At 32.8% G+C, this 24,186-nt stretch overlaps 2 protein-coding genes across 3 annotated transcripts in view; one reads left to right on the top strand and one right to left on the bottom strand.

Moving 5' to 3' along the window:
- The window catches only part of LOC111043608 (tubulin-specific chaperone E), a 40,033-nt gene that overhangs the window by 3,221 nt on the left and 12,626 nt on the right, over positions 1–24,186 (bottom strand). Inside the window, exons 1-6 of one of the 2 annotated variants that reach the window (XM_022328599.2) lie at positions 11,790–11,809; positions 10,674–10,863; positions 9,017–9,214; positions 7,934–8,122; positions 5,856–6,009; positions 4,946–5,076 (exon numbers count right to left, since the gene is read on the bottom strand). In XM_022328599.2, coding sequence (XP_022184291.2) covers positions 4,946–5,076; positions 5,856–6,009; positions 7,934–8,122; positions 9,017–9,214; positions 10,674–10,858 — 857 coding nt within the window. In that variant the 5' untranslated portion in view covers positions 10,859–10,863; positions 11,790–11,809. Of the gene's footprint in view, positions 1–4,945; positions 5,077–5,855; positions 6,010–7,933; positions 8,123–9,016; positions 9,215–10,673; positions 10,864–11,789; positions 11,810–24,186 lie in introns of those variants that run through there. The other variant, XM_022328598.2, reaches the window with a different exon arrangement.
- LOC111043609 (glycerol kinase) lies at positions 11,893–24,074 on the top strand. The gene is made up of 11 exons (XM_022328600.2): positions 11,893–12,335; positions 14,969–15,062; positions 15,696–15,954; positions 17,385–17,602; positions 18,093–18,202; positions 18,398–18,500; positions 18,884–18,994; positions 19,931–20,184; positions 22,526–22,731; positions 23,460–23,597; positions 23,717–24,074. Exons 2-11 carry the CDS (start codon positions 14,988–14,990, stop codon positions 23,779–23,781), a joined length of 1,539 nt encoding a protein of 512 aa, XP_022184292.2. The 5' UTR covers positions 11,893–12,335; positions 14,969–14,987; the 3' UTR covers positions 23,782–24,074.

Genomic DNA, 24,186 nt, shown 5'->3' on the forward strand with positions numbered 1-24,186 from the left:
AAATGACAAAACAAATAAATAAATATCAAATGATGTTTTTTTAGAAACAACAGTAACTATTATTAATTTTTAACTATTTTAATCTATAGTGAGGTCCACGTTATAATGGCAGTGGAGAAACATTGGAGATAAACGTTGCCGATCCTCTGTCCTGTCAATGCCTTCTATAGACGGTAGCTGATACAGGTTTTTTGATGTAATATTAACTGTTCATTCTCGTTTAGTCCAGTCAAGGAAATGTTATAGAGGGAAAAGTTTGGAAGACAATTTTCGACCCCGCAGTTCTGTTAAGGGTAGTAAGGAGATAAACATATCAAAATTACCCACCCCTACCCCCTGTGCTAAGGGGGTGGGGGTGGTTTAAAGGTGAATTTTTTTGTTTCTCACATAAAACTCAAAAACTATGTATCCTAAGGACTTGACTGTCATATAGCAAATTAAATCTTACATAATTCCCTACAATATTCATTCTAAAAGATTTTTTTATATCTCTTCTTGTTTTCGAGATACTCGCTCTTGAAGGTGTGACATTTTGAAAAAAAACACGTTTGCCACCAATTAGTTTCTATTTTTGCTCTTATAACTTTTTAAAAATCGATTGGGAAAATCCATGTTGATTATGAGCTTATAAAGCATCAAATTCTCTTCAATTTTATGTATAATTTCACACATTTACAAATTTCTCTACACCTTTTGCAGCAGCTTTAGTGTTGAGTGTGAAATCTCCATTTTTGCAGCAATAGACCAATTGACAAAGGCATTTGGAGGGAATGTTTTAAACAACATTTTTGACTTTGCAGCTTTGTTGTGACTAGTTAGGAGGAGAACATATCAAAAGTCCCCAATCCTAACTCATGTGCTAAGGAGATGAGGGTGGTTTAAATGTTGCATTTTCCAGCGTTTTGCTTCCACGCTCATATCTTGAGAACAATGCGTTCAACCGACATAACTAACTTTTTGTTCAGTGGAATTATGTGATATTCCCAACAGTTCCCGAGATATTCGCTCTTGAAGGTGTGTAGTTGTTAAAATTATAGTTTTTTAACCAATGTTTTGCTCTTTCAGGGCTTATAACTCTCCAACAATGCATCATAGAAACTGATGCTCATCGTAGGTTTGTGGAGCATTAAATTCTCTTTGAAATGATGTATTATTTTACTATTCCAATTTTTCGTTTCATTGTTATAGCAGCTTCAATGTAGGGGGTGAAATTTTCATTGCTGCATGTAAGATATAATTTGTTATATGACATAATCAGTTATAATATTTAATAGTTTGTTGATTGGAATTCACTCTATCCTACATGTTTTAATAGAGATTACACACGTTGAGTATTAATCTTTGAGACTTATTTATTTCTAATATTCTACATGGCGCAGTCGGTAAATAAAAATCACAGCAAATGTCAACCATTCGACGGAACAACCGAAGATTGGATATATTGGCACGAAAGGTTCAAGATTTTCCTACGAAATGGAAACATCAAAAACAAGAAAAAAAACGAGACTTACTACTTGAGAATCTGGGACCGCAACCATTCAAGATAGTTTTCGATTCTATGCATCCGACCCCCATAAACAACATTGGATTTAATGATGCGATAGAAGTCTTAAACAAATACTACACGAAACCACAAGCACCTCTATCCCAGAGAGTTTGTTTTTCTCGACGATTCCGGAATGAAGGTGAGACCATAACTCAATTTGAACTAGATTTAAGGTTTCTCGCAGGAAATTGTAATTTTGGTGATAACCTGGATGAACGTTTAAGAGATCAGTTCATATTAGGCATCAACAACGATAGTTGGCAACTTGAGTTATTGAGAATGCATGCATCAACACAAACAACTTTTACAAAAATAGTAGAATCAGCAAAATTGCTAGAAACCGTTAACCTTCAACAGCAAGAAATTAAAAACAGTTCTACAAATTTGAATAGAGTAAAAATTTCTGATAAACATCAGGCAATGGAATCTAACCCTCAAATGTACAACGAAAAATATGAAAAGAAATCGACTCTAAAATTGAACAAAAATACACATTGTCTCCGTTGTGGAAACCGGCGACATTCTGATGGTGTCATGTGCACTGCAGATAACAAATTTTGTAAAGCTTGCGGAGGTAAGAACCATTTTGCTAGAGCATGTCTAAAAGTAGGGAACGCTACAATTGTAAAAAACAAACAGATAAATCAGGTCCGCGAAAATTTATCAATAGAAGATGACAACCTGTCACTTTCCGATATTGACATATAAGACATATGACATATAAGAACTCTGGAAAAAGGCTGTAAAGTAATGGTGAACGTTAAACTCAACAACAACACAGTGAAAATGCTGTATGATCCAGGTGCCGCTTACAGCGTTATTAACGAGAAATTATGGAAAAAATTGGAAGTCCTATTTTAAAACCAACAAGAAACCTCACGGCATACACAGGGATTGACATTGAAACACTTGGAGAAACACATATAAATGTCAATGCTTTTGGTGACTCCAGGAAATTACCAGTAATTGTTATAAAGAAAGATGACATACCTTTGTTTGGACTTAATTGGGTCCTCAAATTCAATCTACCCTTACCTCCCGGTGCTGAAATATGCTCAGTAAAAAAACGATAAGCTCTCCACAAAAAAGAACTCAGTTTGGTAAATAAAATAATCACAGATTTTTGTGATGTTTTCAATCCAAATCTGGGAACAATAAAGAACTGCAAGGTACTTTTCCACATGTCAAAAAATGCCATACCAATAGTTGCAAAACCACGTCCAGTTCCGTTTTCCTTAAGAAAAGCAGTAGAAATGGAACTACAACGTTTAGTAGACAGTAATGTACTATCACCTGTAAACACAAGTGAAGAACCTATCACATGGTCCTCACCAATAGTTATTGTGGTGAAACCTACAGGAGCAGTCCGGATATGTGCTGATTTTAAAACCACCATAAACAAGTTTATAAGTCCAGACAACTATCCCCTACCTAGGTTTGAAGAAATCACTTCAAAACTTACAGGAGGGAAAGAATTCACAATTATTGATTTGAAGGATGCATATCTACAAATGGAAGTTGATACTTCTGTACAAAAGTATCTCACTATTTCTACTCATAAAGGATTTTTCAGATATTCACGCCTTCCTTTTGGGATAAAAATAGCAACAGCAGCTTTTCAGTGTAAAATGGATCAAATCTTGGCTGGCTTGGAAGGCGTTGCATGTCTTTTAGACGATGTAATAATAACAGCTCCCACAAGAGAAGAACACATTAACAGAGTCAGGGAAGTGTTAAAACGTTTTGAAAACAATGGACTTCGAGTACAAACCACAAAATGTAAATGGTTTGAGGAATCAGTAAACTATTTGGGACACAGAATAGATCAAACAGGTATACACCCCACAACTGAACACATCAAAGCCGTAGAAGATATGCCATCACCGAAAAATGTCAAAGAACTAAGATCCTTCTTGGGATCAATCAACTACTACAGTAAATTTGTTCCACATTTACAATCACTGTGCGTTCCGTTACACAAATTACTTCAAAAAGGAGCAAATTGGCACTGGGATAAAAAACATGAACAAATCGCTACAAAATTGAGACATTTATTAACAACATCAGATACTTTAGCTCATTATGATGAATCACTTCCTCTAATTCTTGCCACAGACGCAAGTGAAGTCGGATTAGGTGCAGCTCTTTTTCACAGATATACTGATGGTACTGAAAGGCCAATTTTGTTCGCATCAAGACGACTTGACAAAGCTGAAAAACGGTACAGTTTGATTGAAAAAGAAGCATTAGGTTTAATTTTCTGTTTCTGTTTTCTTGACATGCGGTGCAGTGTTTTACATGTTCCTCTAAATCTTTGTCCAGTCCAGGCCACCATACTTAGAATCGTGGTTTTCCTTTCATTGCTACAATTCCTGGATGACCTTCATGAAGAATTTGTAGTACTTTTGTTCTTAATCTTGTGGGTATGACTAAACGACCCGACCAGAGGAGTATGCCATTTTCAAATGATAGTTCTTCTCGTTTATTGTAATATGGTAGTAGTTCTTTGTTTACATTTGCATCTGTTGTCCAACCACTTCGGAGATAGTTTGTAACTTTTGCAAGTGTTGTTTCATGTTTGTTGTTTCTTGTAAGCTCTTTGTTGATAATGGTATATCTTGAAATCGAAGGTGGAAAAGATGTGCTCTATTGTTTTCCCCTAACTTTTCGTTTTTTGACTTCAATACATTTTCCAAAGGAAACCTTGATAGCATATCCGCCGTTGCATTATCTTTTTCGTTTCATTGTTATAGCAGCTTCAATGTAGGGGGTGAAATTTTCATTGCTGCATGTAAGATATAATTTGTTATATGACAGTCGAGTCCTTAGGATACATAGTTTTTGAGTGTTATGCGAGGAACCAAAAAATGGTTCCTTTAAAGCACCCCCACCCCCTCAGCACAGGGGGTAGAAGTGGGGACTTTTGATATGTTTACCTCCTTACTACCCTTAACAGAACTGCGGGGTCAAAAATTGTCAAACATTTCCCTCTATACCCTTTTTTGAGTATTCATTGCCTGGACTAGTTTAAAATAATCAATTATATCTTATTAATCAAGAAATTATATTTTTCAATAATTTCATAATGAATTTTCATAATTAAGATGAAATATTTTGTTAATTAATTAATTATTAATTCTACATTGTTAAAAGAAGATCTGGCAAAAGAGCAATACCATTGCTAATCAAACACTGCCATTAAAATGTGGACCTCACTATAGCAGCTGAACAGTAGGGATCATACACAGGTTTTGGAGTAGACCTAGATACTACAAAATGATTCAATAAATTATTTTCCCCTTCAATGGAAAAAGTGACTCTAGAAACAAACTATTCAGGCTAAATGATCATCTAGTTTATTCCAGTAATGGAAATGGATTAATAAAGAGTTGGACTTACAATGGCAGTGATCCTAGTTTATTAACTTCAGACCAATACTGAATATGGTTGCCAGTCAAATCCAATGACCTCAAATTGTGAAGTACATTCGATTGAGGAGTATCCAAAGTTGATATGCGATTGAGGGCCACCTGAAATATATAAAAAATAATTTATGAAATATAGGATGATATTTAATTAGATAGATTGATTATAATCCGTCTTTTGTTGAGATACAATACATACATTTCCTTTATAAAAAAAGGGAAAATGTTCCAGTATCCCTAAAAAAAATAGATCAGTCTAGTTCTAATGACGGAAAATTTTCAGACCTTTAATACCTGTCATGATATCATTATTTTCAGCATTCAATAAGAAAAAACGGGAAACATAATTGATCCCTGTAAAATTGTAGATATAGATCTCTGTTTATGCTGTAGCAAACACAATTGATTTTTCCTATTAAATAAAAATTGACTACACTCAACATCGCCATAAGCCATAACTATGATGTATACAAATTTTAGACTGAATTTTTTATAGTGAGATTAATTTCAAATTGACATCCTTGATGTTAATTATAAAGAATGCTGACAGTTTAAAGTGAATCTCACTATAGAAAAATTCAGTAATTGATAATTATTTTATTAGACTAGATAATAGCTTGATATTTTCAAAATCCAGATCAGTATTAAAATCACAATCATTCACTTCTGAATATTGTACAACCACTCAAGCTAAATTTATAATCTTTCCAAAACATTTTCTATATCTATAAGTTTTCATCATTCTATTTTCAACATCTATCATTCGAGGAATCATCCAATGCATACTGAAATAGCTAAAATCACTATAAATTATATACACGGCTTTAATAAAGCAAAGGAAATGAACTAGGTGGAATGTATTATCGAACGCAATATTTATTCACCTGGAGGTTCTGAATATTTGGCCATAACCGGGCACAATAGAGTACATCTTCCCAGGAGTGATTTGTTGAATTCAGATTGATGTCATCCAGAGTCAGCGATATATTTGATTTGTCCTGAGTTACTTCTTCATCAGGTAAGGCTAATCGATTGTCGCTAGAAAATTTCAGAAAAATTGTAAAAGACTACAATATTGTATTGCACTGAATCCACGAATATAAGTACTCATACTTTGTTTATTTATTTATACACTCATAGATACAATATCATTCGTAAATAGTTATGTATGATTGGAAAAGGAACAACACGCTTAAAGCCCAAAACTGTTCATTTCCCAAATTTTGATAGAAAACGTTCAAAAACATGTTATGTTTATCACTATTTTTGTCCAATTTTGAGTTGTTGAAATGAATAATAATGAAATAAATGTACATCAATCATGGCACAGGAGAAAACAAGTCTATAGTGAGGTCCACGTTATAATGGCAGTGGAGAAGGATAGGAGAGAAAGACGTTGCCGATCCTCTGTCTTGTCAATCCCTTCTTTAAGCTAGGCGGTAGCTGATACAGGTTTATTGAAGTGATATTAACGGTTCACTCTTGTTTAAATAATCGATTATATTTTATTAAGCAAGAAATTATATTTTTCAATAATTTCATAATTGATATGGAATATTTTGTTAATTAATTATTAATTCTACATTGTTGAAAGATGATCTGGCAACAGAGCAAAGCGAGAGAGAGATAGCGCTATCCGCTTTGTTGGATGTTATGCAATTCCATTGCTAATCAAACACTGTCATTAGAACGTGGACCTCAATATAGAGCCTGAAGAGCATCTACAACTGAGTATTCTACAGATTATTGAAGTTGGCAAGGTTTATAAGAGAGCTGAATAGTTGGACCAAGCAGTAGCAGTGCCTACATTATAAACGGAGTTCTTCCGGATCAAGCTGTTATGGAGAAAACAAACACTTGAACTTTCTATTCTAGAGATGGTCTGGATGAAACAAGCATTTTTGCTTACTCTGAAACATACCAGACCCTGAATTACACCAGTAAACAGCCAAGCACTTCGGAAGAAATCGAAAAAAAAATTGTTAACAATCTGTTACAAATGCTAAGTATGAGTTGGGACAGATAACAAAATATTTCAACAATATATTCCAATACCATAATTCAAATTCAACCAAAGGGATAACATACAAAAACAAGTAAATGCAAAATAAGCCGTTATTATAATGAGCTGCTCTCATTTAAGGCGTAATAAGTAAAGTTGAAGCTATAAGCATACACCTATTTTATGGAAAATATTTACACGTAAATCATAAGACAAGTATGGATTATGATGAGTAATATGTCTAAAAACTGAGAAATAGTCTAACTGAATCAAACGATTCCCTTTTTTATCAATCCTGAAAGTTCAAAAACTGTAAAAACAGGCACTGTTGATGCATAAAACCGGAAAACAAAGCAAAGGTTATCAAACACTAATTAGCCTTAAGTTGAGCATCAGCATTCGGAATCCAATATGGATCCGTGCCAAGTAACCCAACAAGATACGATTAAATGATTCACTGCCGAGATTTAATTGAGGATTTAATCTCCAAGTAAGAGATTCTCTTTTCAATTCTAACATAAGCCATGCTTTTATCATGTACCGTAATTGACTCCTATTTTCAGTTCAATATGAATGTAAACGTTTGCAAAGTTACTTTGAATTGAATAAGCAGGCACCTTGAATCTACAAAAAAGATTTAAAACGTAAGAGATTTTTTAGTGTTTTTTGACAATAAATACAACTCCATACACTTTGTAGAATGAATAAATAATATTATTCTCCACTGTCATAATATCAATACAATATCCATAATATAATTTCAGCATTGTCGCATAGCAAAAAATATATTGTTGGGGAAGATGTTTTGATGAAACTTCTAATTCAATTATCCTAACAATCATTGTAAAATGATAAATTGCTAGCATTTGTTTTGTTTTAGGCATAATTTTTTCCAAACTGTGATTTTTCAAGTACACACATAATATAGTAGGCTAATATATAGTGAAATCGATGGCGTACCTCAAATCCAAACTGGTAAGACCATGAAATTGACTAGTGATGGCTGTGACATCCTGCCATTTGGATAAAAGATTGCAAGACAAATCGAGTTCTCTTATATTCGGACACATGCTCTCCAGTTGGCGAGGCGCTCCAGCACTGCTGACATTGCAGTTTTTCAGCGAAACCACCTCCAACGACGTGAATGAACTGAAACATAGGAACCGCAAACAATTATTGAAACACTCAACAAAAATAGGAACCGCATACAATTTTACTCAAACACTCAACAAAAAGAAGTTTAATTTTGTAATCAATTTAGATGATTCTTGATTGGTAACTCACATATTAATTGTATTTTATCACTGAAAGTATTCAAATAGTTTATGCGGTAATAAACTTTTTGATAGCTGTACTGTTAATATGTCTGTTCTATGGATTCTCAGTATTTTTCCTATATTTGTTCAAGAGACTGGATACTCAAACATCTAATGTCAATAAACTAAGATAAGTATTTTAAACCAATAAACTCTAAGTTCAGTTGATTAGTTCATAGAGAAGAAAATCGATTCTCAAAAATAAGGATGCTTTTCATTGAAGTTAGTTGCTTATTAATAGAGCAGATATTTAGAAGAAGATAAGAAGTCAGCATACTGTTGATACCAGACACGTAAATATTTTTAATGAGTTATCATTATTATTATTTTGATTCGTTGGTTTAAAAAATAGGAAGATATAGATTGAGTAGGACAGAAAATCAATGAGTTAAGTAATTCACCAGCAGTTTGGTGCTATAAGCCCAAGATGACATCTATTCATTTCATATCTCATTTTGAGTGATCAGTTGCGACCTGAAAACTCTGACACCAGACCTGAGCCAGCCAGGTCACACGACATTATCATTATTTATTCAATTGAAATACAAATACAAATCATATACAATGATTCTTAGGACAACAGCTGAGCCCAAAACTGTCCCTCTCTTTGACATGCAGAACGTTTCCAGAAAGAAGCAAAATGAATGAATGCTGAATTACGCAAGCAGATGCATAAGATCATGAATAAAATAAGATATCAGTGATAGGAATGAATGGAAATGGATACCTCATTTTCTTATTGACTTGCTCGAATCCGACCATCATGATGAAAGGCGCATTGAGTGCTTTCTTGACTTGACGGAGGCGTTCATCGACTTTCTCGCTGTCCTGTTCGTTGGTGCCATACCGCAGTGCAATGGCGCTGGCCACATCCACACCACAGCTCACCTTTTCTTCTCTCACAAACGAGCCAGATGTCGGCTCTCTGAACACAATTTTTTTTCATTCTATCAATAATTATGACAGAAAACCAACTGTTCAACAACTCTCATTATTACATTAATATTTCTCCGTAGATACGTTACTTGAAGTCTACTTTGATATTAAAAAAACTATATTTATTGCAGACTAGCAGGTAACCCGTGCTCCGCAAGGGTCTAATTGGAACTTGACAAACTGAAAACTTCACCTACTGAAATCTTGAAGAATTTAAAATAGGCCTATACCCATCATCGGCAAATTAAGAATCTATATGCAAAATTTCAAGTGAATCAGTCCAATAGTTCAGACGTGACGATGCGTCATTCGTGAATTTCCTATCCCGTACTTGTACTTGTATAACCCAATTATTTCCTTTATTATATATCTATTGGTGGAAGTTCATTGTATTGAAACAATGTTTTACAAATGATGATGATTGGTGAATGTGGAAGCCCACGAGACGTATTTAAAACATTTGAGTGTAAAGGTATTTTGAATAACTTATCACTTCTAATATCAATATACAATATACTCCTATCTAATACTATTCTATATACCCTATAATACTATAATACTATATATATAGCATATACTATACTATAGTACTATATACTATAATACTATATACTCCTATCTAATATCAATATACTCCCTTTATTCTAATATCAATTAGGATTTGTCAAAAATATTTAAATAAATAGTTGAAATTGCAATAATCTATATTTTTCCAACTACATGTAGGGTACTTTCAAACACACACAATTCACATGAATAATGCAGTCAAGATTTACAGTCTTAACAATCATTCATGAAAAATTAGTGAAAAAAGTATGAAAGTTGAAAATTGTTAAGATAATGATGACGTTTGAGGAATTCAAAATCTGTAATAAATCACATTAAACCAATGACCATATTTGATATTATTAATCGAATCATTCAGAATTACACTACTTCTAAAAAGTACTACAAACTACAAGCCCAAAACATAATACAATGTCAATAATGACCAATATTCATTTGTTTGACAAGATAATGAACTGTCTTGCAATTTTTTTGCAATTAAAAGAAATACAATTTATAGATTTTGTTCTCTGATCTCACGTAAGTATTGGTGGCTCCATTTCCAAGCTCTAGGTTACTATTTTGGTGACTTTTCTTACGATTATGCCCAAAGCATACACGAGATGAATGTACCTACAAGTTTGGGAGGGTTCCGAAACACAACTTTGGATTCTACTTTTTTTTTATTCAACTTTACAGCTTTGTTATATTTTATATGAAATGGATAAACATAGTCATATTCAGTTTATACTATTTAATAGCGGTTGCTATAAACCGTTATTAAGAGATTAAAATAGTTTATCATAATTGAAGTTTAAAAACTTGAAAAGTCAAATGAAATGCCAATTAATGTGATTGTGATTTTGTTATCAATATGATTGTTTTTACTGCGTTCAACTCACTTGGTGACAAAATACTGAACACCTTGGTAGACTCCATTGTGTTTGCCACGCAAAGGAGAGTCCCAATCAATTCCAAGCCACGAGCCTTCAGTGGAGGGGAGTGGCCCAACGTACTTGACAGTGCCAATATGACCACTGCAAACTACTCTCTGCCCAATCCAAAACTCTTGCGGAATTTTAACCATTTTATCTGAAAATAAAATATGAAAAATCAATCATATTTAAAGACAAGAATGAAAATTGAATGAACAATTGAAAACAGTAGAGATTAGCAAGTTCCAGGTCCTGTGTAAGCACTTCTGCTCACACATGTCATTGAACCCAATTTTACAAAAAATTGAGACAAAAGTTTCATTGATCCAAGACAAACATAAAATTGTTTGCTGTTCTACTTTTATTTAATAGAAGAACAATAATTATTGAAACGTTCAATAGTGAAATAGTTACACGTGTTAGTATCAAAATGAATGTTATATTGTTTTATTTTCATTATTTGTCTTTTTATATTTTGCTTGCTATAATACTCATAACTCATATTATAAGACAAACACGTTTATTCAACTTCAAGACAGTTTCCACTTAATAATTTACTTCAAACGTTTTATTGAACTATTGAAATATATATTTTAAAGTTCAGATATAAAATGTTATTAGATTGATGGATTTGAATAGATGAGAAATTATTATAAGCTATGATGTGATAGTATTAGAACTGTAATTCATACGATTACTCTAACAGTTTTTAATACTAATTAGAGAACCCAATTTTTTGAAATATTATAAATAAATATAATATTAATTTTTTTACTGAATCTATTATAATTGAATTGAAATAATTTAAAATCAAATTAAATTGATTTGGCTTGAGAAATTGATTATACTTGAAAAAAAAGATTAATTTGGTATCTTATTTTCAAAAAGAGGAAAACCTGGACAACTTTATAGATGGAATCAAATATGACGTGTGTACGTCTTATCATTATCATTTGGAACTAACTGACTTCCCAATATACGTATTAACGCGCTATTTTCATGTACTTTCTAAATTATTGGCAGAAAAATATTTGTCAATTGGGTTTTCACTGATCATAAAGCATTCTTGAAAAGAAGCATTACTTATCAATTTTTTCTAACACGAATAAGGAAACCTCAACCAATGAAGTAACTGATAAGCCGTGAGTAGATAATCAGGTCAAATATGTTCAGTTGGAAACACTACTGGTATGGAGAGACAGAAACCATTCTATGTATTTTGGCATTCTCGTTTCTTCTACTATTGCCAATGTTTAAAAGTGTCTTCAAAGTTGCGATTGACTTCCCCCACCACTGCACTCGGTTGCCCTCTCCACCTGCTCCTCCAAATCCCACTCTCAATCATACGATTTCATCAAATACACACGCAACAGTCCATTCACAGATTCTGATTCAGTCACTACACATTAGTTGACGCACAACAGTCCAAGTGCTCGTGTGATGGATACGGTCACATTGTGTTTCAACAGCCAAACGGATTACAGTTTACTACCGCCAATTTCATAGTTCCCTAGTGATAATATTTAGTCTTTCCATATACTAAATAACAAAAACAGGATTAATTAGCCTTTGAAAAGCAAACTTTGACGACTAAATTATCGCTCAAACCACAATTAACAACAAGGAAAGGTGAGCTCTAAGTTTTTCCTCAAGTTATTTTCTTAGCACTTTGCCGGTTTGAAAAAAATCATTTCTTTCAAACAGAGAGAAATATGTTTTAATGTTTGGATTATATAATACAAATAATAATTAAGTTGATGATGTTGTTATAATGCAATTGTAGGACATCTCCTGTCATAGAAAAGATTAACAAATTAAGTTGAATATTTTTTCAAATGCAGTAGTTTCTATTGTAAGAATAGTGGTGTTTCTATCGATAAAACAACAGAAACACAGTGAATAATAAATTATCTGGATATTGTTCAAGCGCATTAAAGCCAGAATATAGTGAATGGTGCACTGATTAAACTGTCCAATATATCAACAATAATTTCACTTGGTATCGCAGCAATCAAAGTTGTTTTATAACCTTTGTACTTGGAACACGTTCTACTTTAAATAATCATAAACAGATTAGTTTGAGAGAGTTAAAGTCGAAAATGGAATTCTCATCTATAAACGTTTGAGTAGTATCTGTCTTGAACCAACTTTTGGTATAGTACTCAATTAATTTGGTATAGTAGGCTACTCATTTGAAATGCTCGTAAAACCCAACACTTTCCTTCAAATATTCACTACAAGAAATACAAAGCCATTATATGGATTAAAATGAACAATGGTTTCATATCAATAATTTCAAGAAATTGTACCCAAATAAACCCTATATTCAGATACCGGTACATTAACATTAACAAGTTTCAAACATTACCGTAGTATATAAAAAGTGCATAATAATTACTATAATTGTGATAGAACAAAAAAATGACTAAGTAGAACAAAAAAAAAGTTAAAAATTGATTGTTTCATAAACACTACATCAGGCTACTATTTTAAAAGACTGACCACCCTTTGATATCATTCAAACTAAAATGAACCCATCAATAAAGAAATGATCATACCATACGTCAAAAGACAAGGACAGCCCAACTACAAAAAAGGAGAAAGACCCTATTTAGGTTACATTTAAGTCGATCATCAATGGACAATAGTGACAATTTAAAAATTCTCAAAGGGTTGGAAAGCTGAATCAAGTCCCCTAACATGATGGGCTGTGTATTAGAATTATTGATAATCAAATTGAATAATAATATTGATAATTGAAATGTATAAAGTTATGTTGTACAGAATGAAATTTTGTGACATAAAATAACATAAATGTCTCACAGAGAACAATAAATTACAAATTATGTTTTCTGCAGGTGATTATCAGATTAAAGTAATTGAATTGAAGATTGAAGTAATTGAAAAAGGCGCGGTTGCACAAAGGTCTGTTAAATTTTAACGGAGATTAATTTCCGGTTAAATGCCATGATAATAAATCGGAGAAGAGGAAGAAGTATTTAATTAGCTCTTGATCCTAGTTACAATTTAACAGACTCTCGAGCAACCGGGCCTAAAACAATTATTAGTCTTGCTGTGTTACTGAATGAGCAAGCCAAGCGTAGGTCAAAGGTCCATCGAACAATTTTTTGCTTGGAAAGCAATTCAGTTGCGATTGTGTATTTGTATTTCTATATTATAATAGTAACCGTAATATTCTACTATTACAAAATAATATTTCAACAAGTACAGCAGAACCTTTAAAAATTTTCAATCATTTCTGAAACAATTATTTAGCTAGGTGAATAAGACATCATTCGCTTGAAATTTTTCAAATTCTACGGAATTAAAGTTCTTGGAAAATATGAATGTATGATACTTTAGGACATAAAATTACAATAGTAAAAAATTATGATACATTATGGATTTGATGTAATGATCACTGTGATTGTGAGTCATTTTATTAATATCAAGTATTATTTTAAATTATCATTCATATTATAATAAACAAGCATGGACAACAGAAATTTCCCCAGATGATCAATATTTTGAAGAGATATCAGCAAAAGGATTCCTTAATTTATTAATCACTCTTAAATTGAACAGTGGAACAGTGAACTGTCTATTCATGTAACTTGGATCAGTTGAGGAGATGACCGAAAGAAGATTGTCCTGTCATGCAGGACTCGGGCCGGCCAAGGTCTCAAATGTTTGCAAACAAAAACAGGTTTTCAAGGCATTCATTTGATTCCCTGCACATTCCAAATCAAGGCAAAATACAGGTGTAGCACTTAATAAGGACGACGAATAAAAATAAAAATATTTTTCTACTATAAGCCAATCTTCATCGAACAGTGTGCTTTAGAGTTTTTCTTGAAGCAGGAAAACTGAAACTTTTGATCGAAAAAATGGTACATCGCTAATCATGTAAAAGATGTAATGGAATTAAATAGTTCATGTAAAATTAAAAGCATAAATAACACGACTCGGCAATCAGATAATTCACTTCAATACTTGAAATGTTCATTGTCACGGTCGTATCAATACTTAAATTTCTCAATGTCAATGCGATAAGAATGACGTTATTACGAAATAAACTTATTGATTCAAATTAAGGGCTTACAAGAAAAAAATAACAGTACTAAATCAATATTGAAATTATTGAATGCATTTTAGTTATTGATTAGATTTTCTTTGGAACTAGACATTGAAGAAGGCAAAGTGACAAATAATTTAACTGGTAATATGAAATATTCCCTTAAAAAAATATAAACTATTTTCAGTTTCAACTGACAGAGAAAAATGCCAGTTACTAGAGGATCATTCGGACCACTAGTGGGGGCCATTGATGAAGGAACAAGCAGTACGAGATTTATAGTAAGTATTATCGAATGAATTGTTTTTAAAACATGATAATTAATTGATAATTTGCAAAAATTATTGATTAACACTTGAATAAGAATGCAAAAGTTTGAAAATTAATTAAGCCACAACTATGAGTTAAATATGGATGATTATTAGGTAGTACTTTACTAATCGTAATTAAATTCTACAAGAACCAATCAGAGAAGCCTTCTTTTCGAAAAGCCTATTTCTTGTGGCATTTGATCATGATTTAAATTTAACAGGTTTTTGTGCAACCGAGACTTAGAATTTAATATTAACAATCATGATAATTCTTATGTTAATTCTATTAATTTCTTTATGTACGGTACGTATTTTACAATTATAATAACATTCACTCCTAGATTGTAGAATTACAGATTGACTCGTTCAAGTTATTAATTATTTAAGCAGACTAAGGCTATTTTCTACAGAGTATGAAATTCATTTTTGTGAAGTAAGGAGTGAAAATTCTTGCGCACACAGTTACGAGTCGCAGTCCGCAAAGCAAAAGTGGAGTAAATATTTCTATTCAATGAGAAGCTCCGATATTTAATGTTGTATATAGTAGCAATATATTGAGAGATGCTAATTTAAAAATTGAAATAATGAATGTTCAACTTATAGGTGTTTTCTGCAAACACATCGACAGTTGTAGCATCACATCAAGTGCCCATCAAACAGATCTGCCCGAAAGAAGGATGGGTGGAGCAAGATCCGAACGAGATTCTCTCAGCAGTATTGGCGAGTATCGAAAAAACCAAAGACATCCTACAGACGAAGGACATAGATGCACAGGAACTGGCGGCTGTCGGAATAACAAATCAACGAGAGACAACTGTCATGTGGGACTCTATCACTGGACAGCCACTACATAATGCAATAGGTAGTACACAGGCAGTAATAACAAAATAGATACAGTCTAACGTCACTCATCGCTTAAGAGGTCAATGCGATTCTGAATTCATTTTCTTGGAGATAATCTATCGTGAGTGGAATCTTAATATTTGAAATTGGATTATTGAACAACAGTTCAAGTTGGGAAAATGACTTGGAAGAAATTAAAATTCTTTTTAACCATTGTTTTTCTATACAATCATGTGAGTTGCTAACTAAGGACTCCTAGGAATATTATTTTAAACTCACTATATATGACGTGATCCGACTAAGATTATTAGAAAGTTAGTAAATTGAAAAAAAAGAAGAAACGTTAATCGAAGAGAACACAAATAAATAATTGTAATCACCCAATTGAAAGGACATTTTTTTACTTGAGAACTAATACTTTCAATTTTTATCAGAGTACAGTATTTTTTATTAGATTGTAATAGGTAAGTGAAGATTCGCTTGATTTTTTCAATAAGATCACTGACTACACGTAGGAGAGCTTTTTGAACTCCTTGCTACGATAAATAAAAAAATAAAAGGGGAATTGGCAGACTGGTTATTGAACAAGTGCTTTTATAGCGTAGATGAGTTCTTCGGTAGACATTAAAGATTACAGTTATTTGGTGGAAGATTGCTGATTGATTTTAATTGTATAATATGGACAGTCAAAGGTTTTTATCTCGATGTGATATATTTGTATTGTTTTTTTTACATTCTGTATTGACGATTGCAAACAATATAATATTGTACATGCAATGATGAAGTAAATTCAAATTCATACACTCAATTGATAGGGTAGAAAAAAATATTACTAGTAATGAACAGTATACTCTTATCAAAATTGAAAATTTGACATTTTTGATTTTTCAAACACTATTTCATGAAAAATTGAAAGTATTTCAATTAAATTCTAGATGCATTAGCAACTGCGATTATTTAATTAAATTTGCACCACGAATCTAGTCATTGCTGTATGATGAACTCTACAATTTAATAATTTGAATCGCATACGAGTGTAGATTGAAAAATTTCGGGACAGACCATAAAGATTACAGCTCTAGTGAACATAAGCTGGTGTATCTTTTTAGCCATATTTTAATAGTTACTCTCTAAAATTTCAGCTTTCTTGACTTTTATAAATGTGAAAACATAGTGGAGCGGCGAAGGTAGCTTTAAGCTTGAGAGGGTTGTGAATAATGTTTTTATTTCGATGTAATATATTTGTATTGGTTTTTTACTTTCTGTATTGACGATTTCCAAACAATATATTATTGTGCATGCAATGATGAAATAAATATTTAAATTGTGGCGCACACAGTGACGCGGTTTGTTCTGACCCATTATTTTCAACACTCTCAAGCGTGAAGCTACCTCCGCCGCTGCACAATGTGTTCACCTCAAGTACGAGTATTTGAGTGAATTTTGCAGTGTGGCTGGATGCTAGGACAGCGCCTACAGTCGACCAACTGCTCGACAAACTGCCAAACCGTCTGAAAAGCTACCTGCAACCTCTCTGTGGCTTGCCGCTGAGCCCTTATTTCAGTGCACTGAAAATTCGGTGGCTTCTAGACAATATTCCATCTATTAAAGAGGCGGTAGAAAATAGAAGATGTCTATTCGGAACTATTGACACTTGGCTCATTTGGGTAAGTAATGTGAATAAAAGTCATTTTATAATTTTGAAAAAAGCTCAATTCAATTGCGAAAATAATGAACGAACAGCAATTACCGTACGAACTGAGCTCAGATAAACAGGAGATCTTTCGATTATTCAACTATACTTCAAATACTTGTTTGTTCAAAAATGAAAAAGTATGGTAATTAATTTGCAGTGTAGTGGAAGTTAATACGATCATAATATTAATTGTAAATAGTCGATTTTACTAATGAACTTTTAAAATACATAATTGTTTGTAATGGACGATATATAAGAATAAACTAATTTTCAAATCAGAGAAAAATTAAAGTAAGCTTGTCACTTCTCTATTGGAACAACTTGGATATGAATTGTAAATGAAAACGAATATGTCATTATGTGAATAATAAGTATTCTGATGTTATCAAACTTGAATAAAAGTACTGTATTTTGTATTGCACAATCAAATTTATGAGATAAAACGTATGCTATTTTTTTAGAATCTGACAGGAGGTAGAGAAGGAGGAGTTCATATAACAGATGTAACAAATGCTTCCAGAACAATGCTTATGAATATACAAACTCTAAAATGGGACTCGACGCTTTGCAGGTGATTATTAAAATGTGTATTTAATATATAAATACAAAACATTAGTCTATAGTTTACATCAATAATGTGAAAAAGGGAATATCCAATCCAATATTTTCAACCATATCTCTACTGAATCTCATAGAAAATAGAATATATGTTCTAGTTGAACGTGTTATTGAAAATGAATTTACCCTTTAATTTCAAAATTTACAGATTCTTCAACATTCCTTTGGATATACTACCAAAAATTTGTAGCTCATCTGAAATATATGGATACATCAAGAAAGGATCTTTAGCGAACATTCCAATATCAGGGGTGAGTCGAATAAATGAATAAATAATGAGTTTTTCTTGAAAAAGAGCGTAATTGATGGAAACCACTGTGGATTTCCAGTCCACAATAAACCTGAAAAGATGTTATGCAATGCAATGTGGCGAACGTTTTCTGAAATTGTTTTTCAAATCTATTCAAATGATTCGCTATATTCAAGACAAGGAGCAATTGAATGCCCATGTTGTTATGTTTGTCTTGAGAGGAGTCTTTGCACGTAAATGAGAAGTGTGAATAGAATATTAGATCTAGCTTGTATCAAGGCAAGTGTAATGTACTGTAGATTTGTATTAAAACTCGATTGACCGATGTAATTGATTAGGCTATCATTTGAGTAGCCTATAAAATTCTATGCTCAATTTTTGCAGTGTTTGGGAGATCAACACGCAGCTCTTCTGGGGCAGATGTGCTTCAAACAGGGTCAGGCAAAAAGTACCTATGGAACAGGCTGTTTCCTCCTCTACAACACCGGACACAATGTAAGTAGGCCTACCATGCACTAATTATTCTATTCGACATTTCAAAATTTATCAAAAGTACCGGTAGGCTATGAGTAATCTCTAAGAATAACGAACTCAAGTTGGAGCTGAAGTAAATCATTAATAGTGATGGATAATGATTAATAATGATCTTTAGCCTACGTTTGGAATAATGATCAGAGATAACCATTAATTTATAGAAACAAAAGATTTTTTAAAGTATAAAATTGTGTAGTCAACAGTTTAAAATCTGCTGATGAATGTAATTGAACAGCCTATTATTTCCATTCTACTGTGCGTATTTCACCTACAGCGGCTACAGTCGTCTACAATTTCCTGAAGAAAAAAATTAAAGATCATAAAATTAATGACCTAGGCCAGACTTCGCATGTGTAATGATTTGCATGTGTAAATAAAATGCTTTGCGAATAGAATTATCATGTAAGTGATTGATTGATACAAATTTACAAAAACAGATCAATATTTTGAAATATTCGAAACATAATCGTGTTGTTCTCAGTTCTTCAATCGAATTCAGCATTCAAATTAATTTACCATGCTTTAGTATGAAATTTCATAATTTTATCAACAATTCAGTTTGGCGATGCTTATATTTTTGTCAAAAGTGTGTACTGTGGATAACAGTAGTCGTTTTTCTGATCTAATCGTAATATAAAATTGATTAGAAATCATTCAACATTGAATTATTTGAATAATTTCAGATATGTATTTAATAAAAAGATTTTTCTCGAATTAATTATGATTTAGTAAATGATCATATAGCTTTTCAATCCCATTACCAATTCCAAGATAAATATCAAAGGGACAAACTTTTTGGGAATTATTTCGTACGTCAATAAATTTGAGCAGAAATTTAATAAACATATAATACTATTGTAATACAATAAAATAATTTTTAGTAACTGTTTTGACCAGCGTGTAGAATCAACTCACGGCCTGCTGACAACTGTGGCATGGAAATTGGGAAACGCGAGTGCCGTGTATGCGCTGGAGGGTTCGGTGGCCATCGCGGGAGCTGCCATCAGCTGGCTCAAGGACAATGTCAACCTCATAGACGATGCCTCCCAAGTCGAGGAACTAGCCAATCGGAACATGCACACGGCCGACGTCTACTTTGTGCCTGCCTTCTCCGGACTTTATGCTCCTTACTGGAGGCCAGATGCTAGAGGGTCAGTTCAAATTGGAATTGATTGATTAGCTGCCTTTATCCTAGGAGGGCGAAGTTAGGGCGCAGCCGGCCCTCTCTTACACTTGACCCTCCAATACAATAATTCTAAGTAAAGCTAGAACACTGTAGAACAAAGATTATAAGATAAAGTAGAATCTTAGAGTTTACGACAGAACTTGAGTTTGTGGTCTAAGACCTGGCGTGCCTTTGAACGCCAGACTCCTCAATTCCAGTACTGGAATCTACAGTATTCTACCACTTTATGTTGGAAACTTATCTCAAAGGGAAAAGGTTGAAATTATTTTCTAACCTTATCTAGCAGCTAACCTTCACTTATTTCCAATATATAAACACTCATTCCTCATACAATTACTCAGTCGTTATTATCCTACATTATATTATCAGATCCTAAATATTTGATAACTTTGGTAGATCCGTGTTAAGGTGCGAACTACTCGAGAAAGTCACAGAGTAGATTTCGGATTCTAGTAGATTTGTACCACTAATCGGCTGTTAAAGATAAAAACATTTGAATGTCATTGTGCTGAACGGAAATCGAGACGTAACCATACTTTTCACACCCATGCTTTACAATGTAGGCCTATTTGTGTTACATGAAGGTCGATCGCGACTTACAATGAAAGCTAAATGAATATAGATAGACCTGACCGTTCAGTTAAAGGTATCCTTCTCACTGATAAATGTTTGATGAATTTAACGAGCATACTAGGACAGATTTCAACTAGGAATCGAATGATAAACATTTAAAATGGCTTATCATTTTGAAAAATCGAAACACTTCAATTTCTAGTTTGTGTACATATTTTTAATACTAAGATGGTTTTCAAGACTGTCTTTCAATTCTCAGTTCAGTTCAACAGCATTCCTCTACATTGATAAGTTTTTTTTTTGCTGGAAAATACTTGATTTCTATACTTTTTACTGTACTTTTTTCTTCTATACCATTCACTGGCTGAAGCCGTAAAAAATCTAATCATCTTAAAAACGTCATGAATGATAGTGTTGTGTTATTTAATATCCATGGACACTTTACAAATATTCGTGACAAATACTGTTACTTTGAATAATAAAGAATTGATCAAAACTGTGATATAAATTGGAAAGCCTACTTATATAATACGTATAATAATTTATTGTATTTTTATAAATCACCATAGTTTTTTATTTGAAAAAATCATTATACACCACAGAAGACTAGTTCAAACTTACTAAATTTCTATGTGTAGCAATAATGTGAGTCGAAATTCCTCGCAAAAATTTCAACAAAAATTAGTTTTTCTACAACTGCGCGTAAAAAAAGAATTTACATACTCAATTCTCCTCGTAAAACAGCTTATTTCTGAGGAGAATCTACTTTTTCGCTCGCTAACCATCCGCGCATGCGCAGTAAATTTTCTTTACGCTCGCAAATAACTCGCGCATGTGCAGAAGAGTTTCTTTACGCTCGCCAATCAGCTGATGGTAAGCAGCTCGCCAAAAGGTCAGATCTTAACCTAAAAAGTCGGTAATTGTAACTCCGCCGATATAAGTAATTTAACAGGTTTGGGCAGTTGTAAAAAAAATTTGTATGTAATTCGCGCATAATGCTTCTTTATCTCTCCGCTTCGCGTCGCGTGAAAACTGTTTTTCGCGAGCGATAAAGTCGCGCATTACGCTCTTAATACATAAATAGATATTTTCTACAACTGCGCATAAAAAAAAGAATTTACATACTCAATTCTCCTCGTAGAACAGCTCATTTCTGAGGAGAATCTACTTTTTCGATCGCTAACCATCTGTGCATGCGCAGCAGATTTACTTTATGCTCGCTAATCATTCGCTCATGCGCAGAAGAGTTTCTTTACGCTCGCTAATCAGCTGATTATAAGCAGCTCACCAAAAGTAGGTCAGATCTCAACCTAAAAAGTCGGTAATTGTACCGGTTCTACAGCCATGATGGATATCAGTGTAGACGAATTATTATAAACTCCGCCAGATATAAGTGATTTAACAGGTTTGTGCAGTTGTAGAAAAAATGTTGTATGTAGTTCGCACGTAATGCTTCTTTATCGCTCTTGCAAAATTATTACGTCGCGCGTAATGCTTCTTTATTGCTCTTGCAAAATTATCACACCCCGCTTCGTGTCGCAAGATAACTGTTTTGCGCGAGCGATAAAGTCACGCATTATGCTCTTAATACATAAATAGCTATTCATGACATGATTTAACTGAAGGTTTGGACAGTAATTTTCCTCTTGTAAAGTTATTTACACCAGAACTAAGTGCTTTACGCACTCGCTCATTATTAATATAAATTAAAATGTCATCCTTGACATTTTCAGTGTAATATGCGGAATAACTGAGGATACTGATCGAGCTCATATAATTCGAGCTACACTGGAGGCTGTTTGCTACCAGACAAGAGACATTCTGGAGGCTATGTACAAAGACTGTGGAATTGCGCTCAATCGACTTAAAGTAGATGGAGGCATGACTCAAAACTCTCTTCTCATGCAATTACAGGCTGACCTATGTGGCATCCCAGTAGGTGAGTTATTTATTAGCGTGTTGGTTAGTGTTATTCATATAGTATTGCTTCACTAGATGATATTTATGTTACAATGAAAATTAGTTCCATGCTCGATTAATATGTAAATTTAAGAAGCCTTGTATTTTGTCCATTTAATGGGCATTAAATAATCCCATTTAAATAATTTATCCATTAAGTATTTTGTCCATTAAATAATTAAGTTTATATTATAAAACTATTTGAATACATTACAACTATATAATGTATTCTTGTCGATGGTACAACTACATTCCATCGAGAGTAGCATAATTCAGGAGAGTTTGATCCCAGGAGTTAAGCGGTAAGAACACTACAAATCATCAAGCTATTGAATAATCACTACAGATGTACTAGCAGTTATAAACCAGTTAAACCAATTGATTAAAGTACAATATTTATCTATTACTTATAATGTACAAATGGATTCCAATGAACAATCAATCAAAACCTATTGAACAAAACACATTTCATATTTAATGTTTTGTAGGCTCAAAATCGCTAATTTGGGCAACTTGAATAATGTATACTTAGTCCACATAAGCATCCTTATCCATGTAATCTGGATTATCCTTGAAATTAAATGAAGATGTAAGTTATATATTTTTGGAAAAATTCTTTCTCATAAGATTTTTTTTCAATTGCTTATATGTTATAAGAACAATAATTATTGTTGCATATGTTTCATATGAATAAATGTTTATCCACAGCTAGGCCCAAAATGGTAGAGATTACAGCGCTCGGAGCGGCTATGGCTGCTGGATTTGCTGACGGAGTTAAAGTTTGGGACATAGAAAACACTCAAGAAACATTCGTCGATACATTCCAACCCGTAATCACGGAAGAAGGTAATATAGTATTTCTATTCATATATTATTTATCCAAAAAGAGAAAGTTACATACTTAATCTGAAATAAAAATATGTATTACAAATTTCAATTAAATTAAATATCAATTCTTTTTTCAGAGCGAGACAGCAGGTACGAGAAATGGAAGATGGCAGTGCAAAGGAGCTTTGGATGGGATACATGACCATTCAATTATAGTTCATGTTTTAAAATTGATTTTAATATGATAAATAATGATCAAAGTGAAGTTGTAAAATTGCACCATACAATAAGTGACAAGAAATTAAAAAGACAAAAGACAATAATATTGGGCTGATAATAATAATTTGAAAAATTCTATTCTGCACAAATCATATCAAGTTGTCACTTTCTTTGTTCAACATTTATCAGCATTAGAAGTTATAATGTAATACTATTCATTGAAGAATGAATTTTCTAAAATAGCCTCTGAATGCAAATACAAGCTGGGATGTGAAAGCTACTTTTATTTTCAACACTCTAAAAATGAAATGTATAAGACAGACGAGTTTATATACCAGGACGTAAATTACCTTATAAATTTAAAAATTAAGGCCGGTTACAGATCTCG

Source organism: Nilaparvata lugens, chromosome 3, assembly GCF_014356525.2.
Source record: "Nilaparvata lugens isolate BPH chromosome 3, ASM1435652v1, whole genome shotgun sequence".
Classification (NCBI taxonomy): Eukaryota; Metazoa; Arthropoda; class Insecta; order Hemiptera; family Delphacidae; genus Nilaparvata; species Nilaparvata lugens.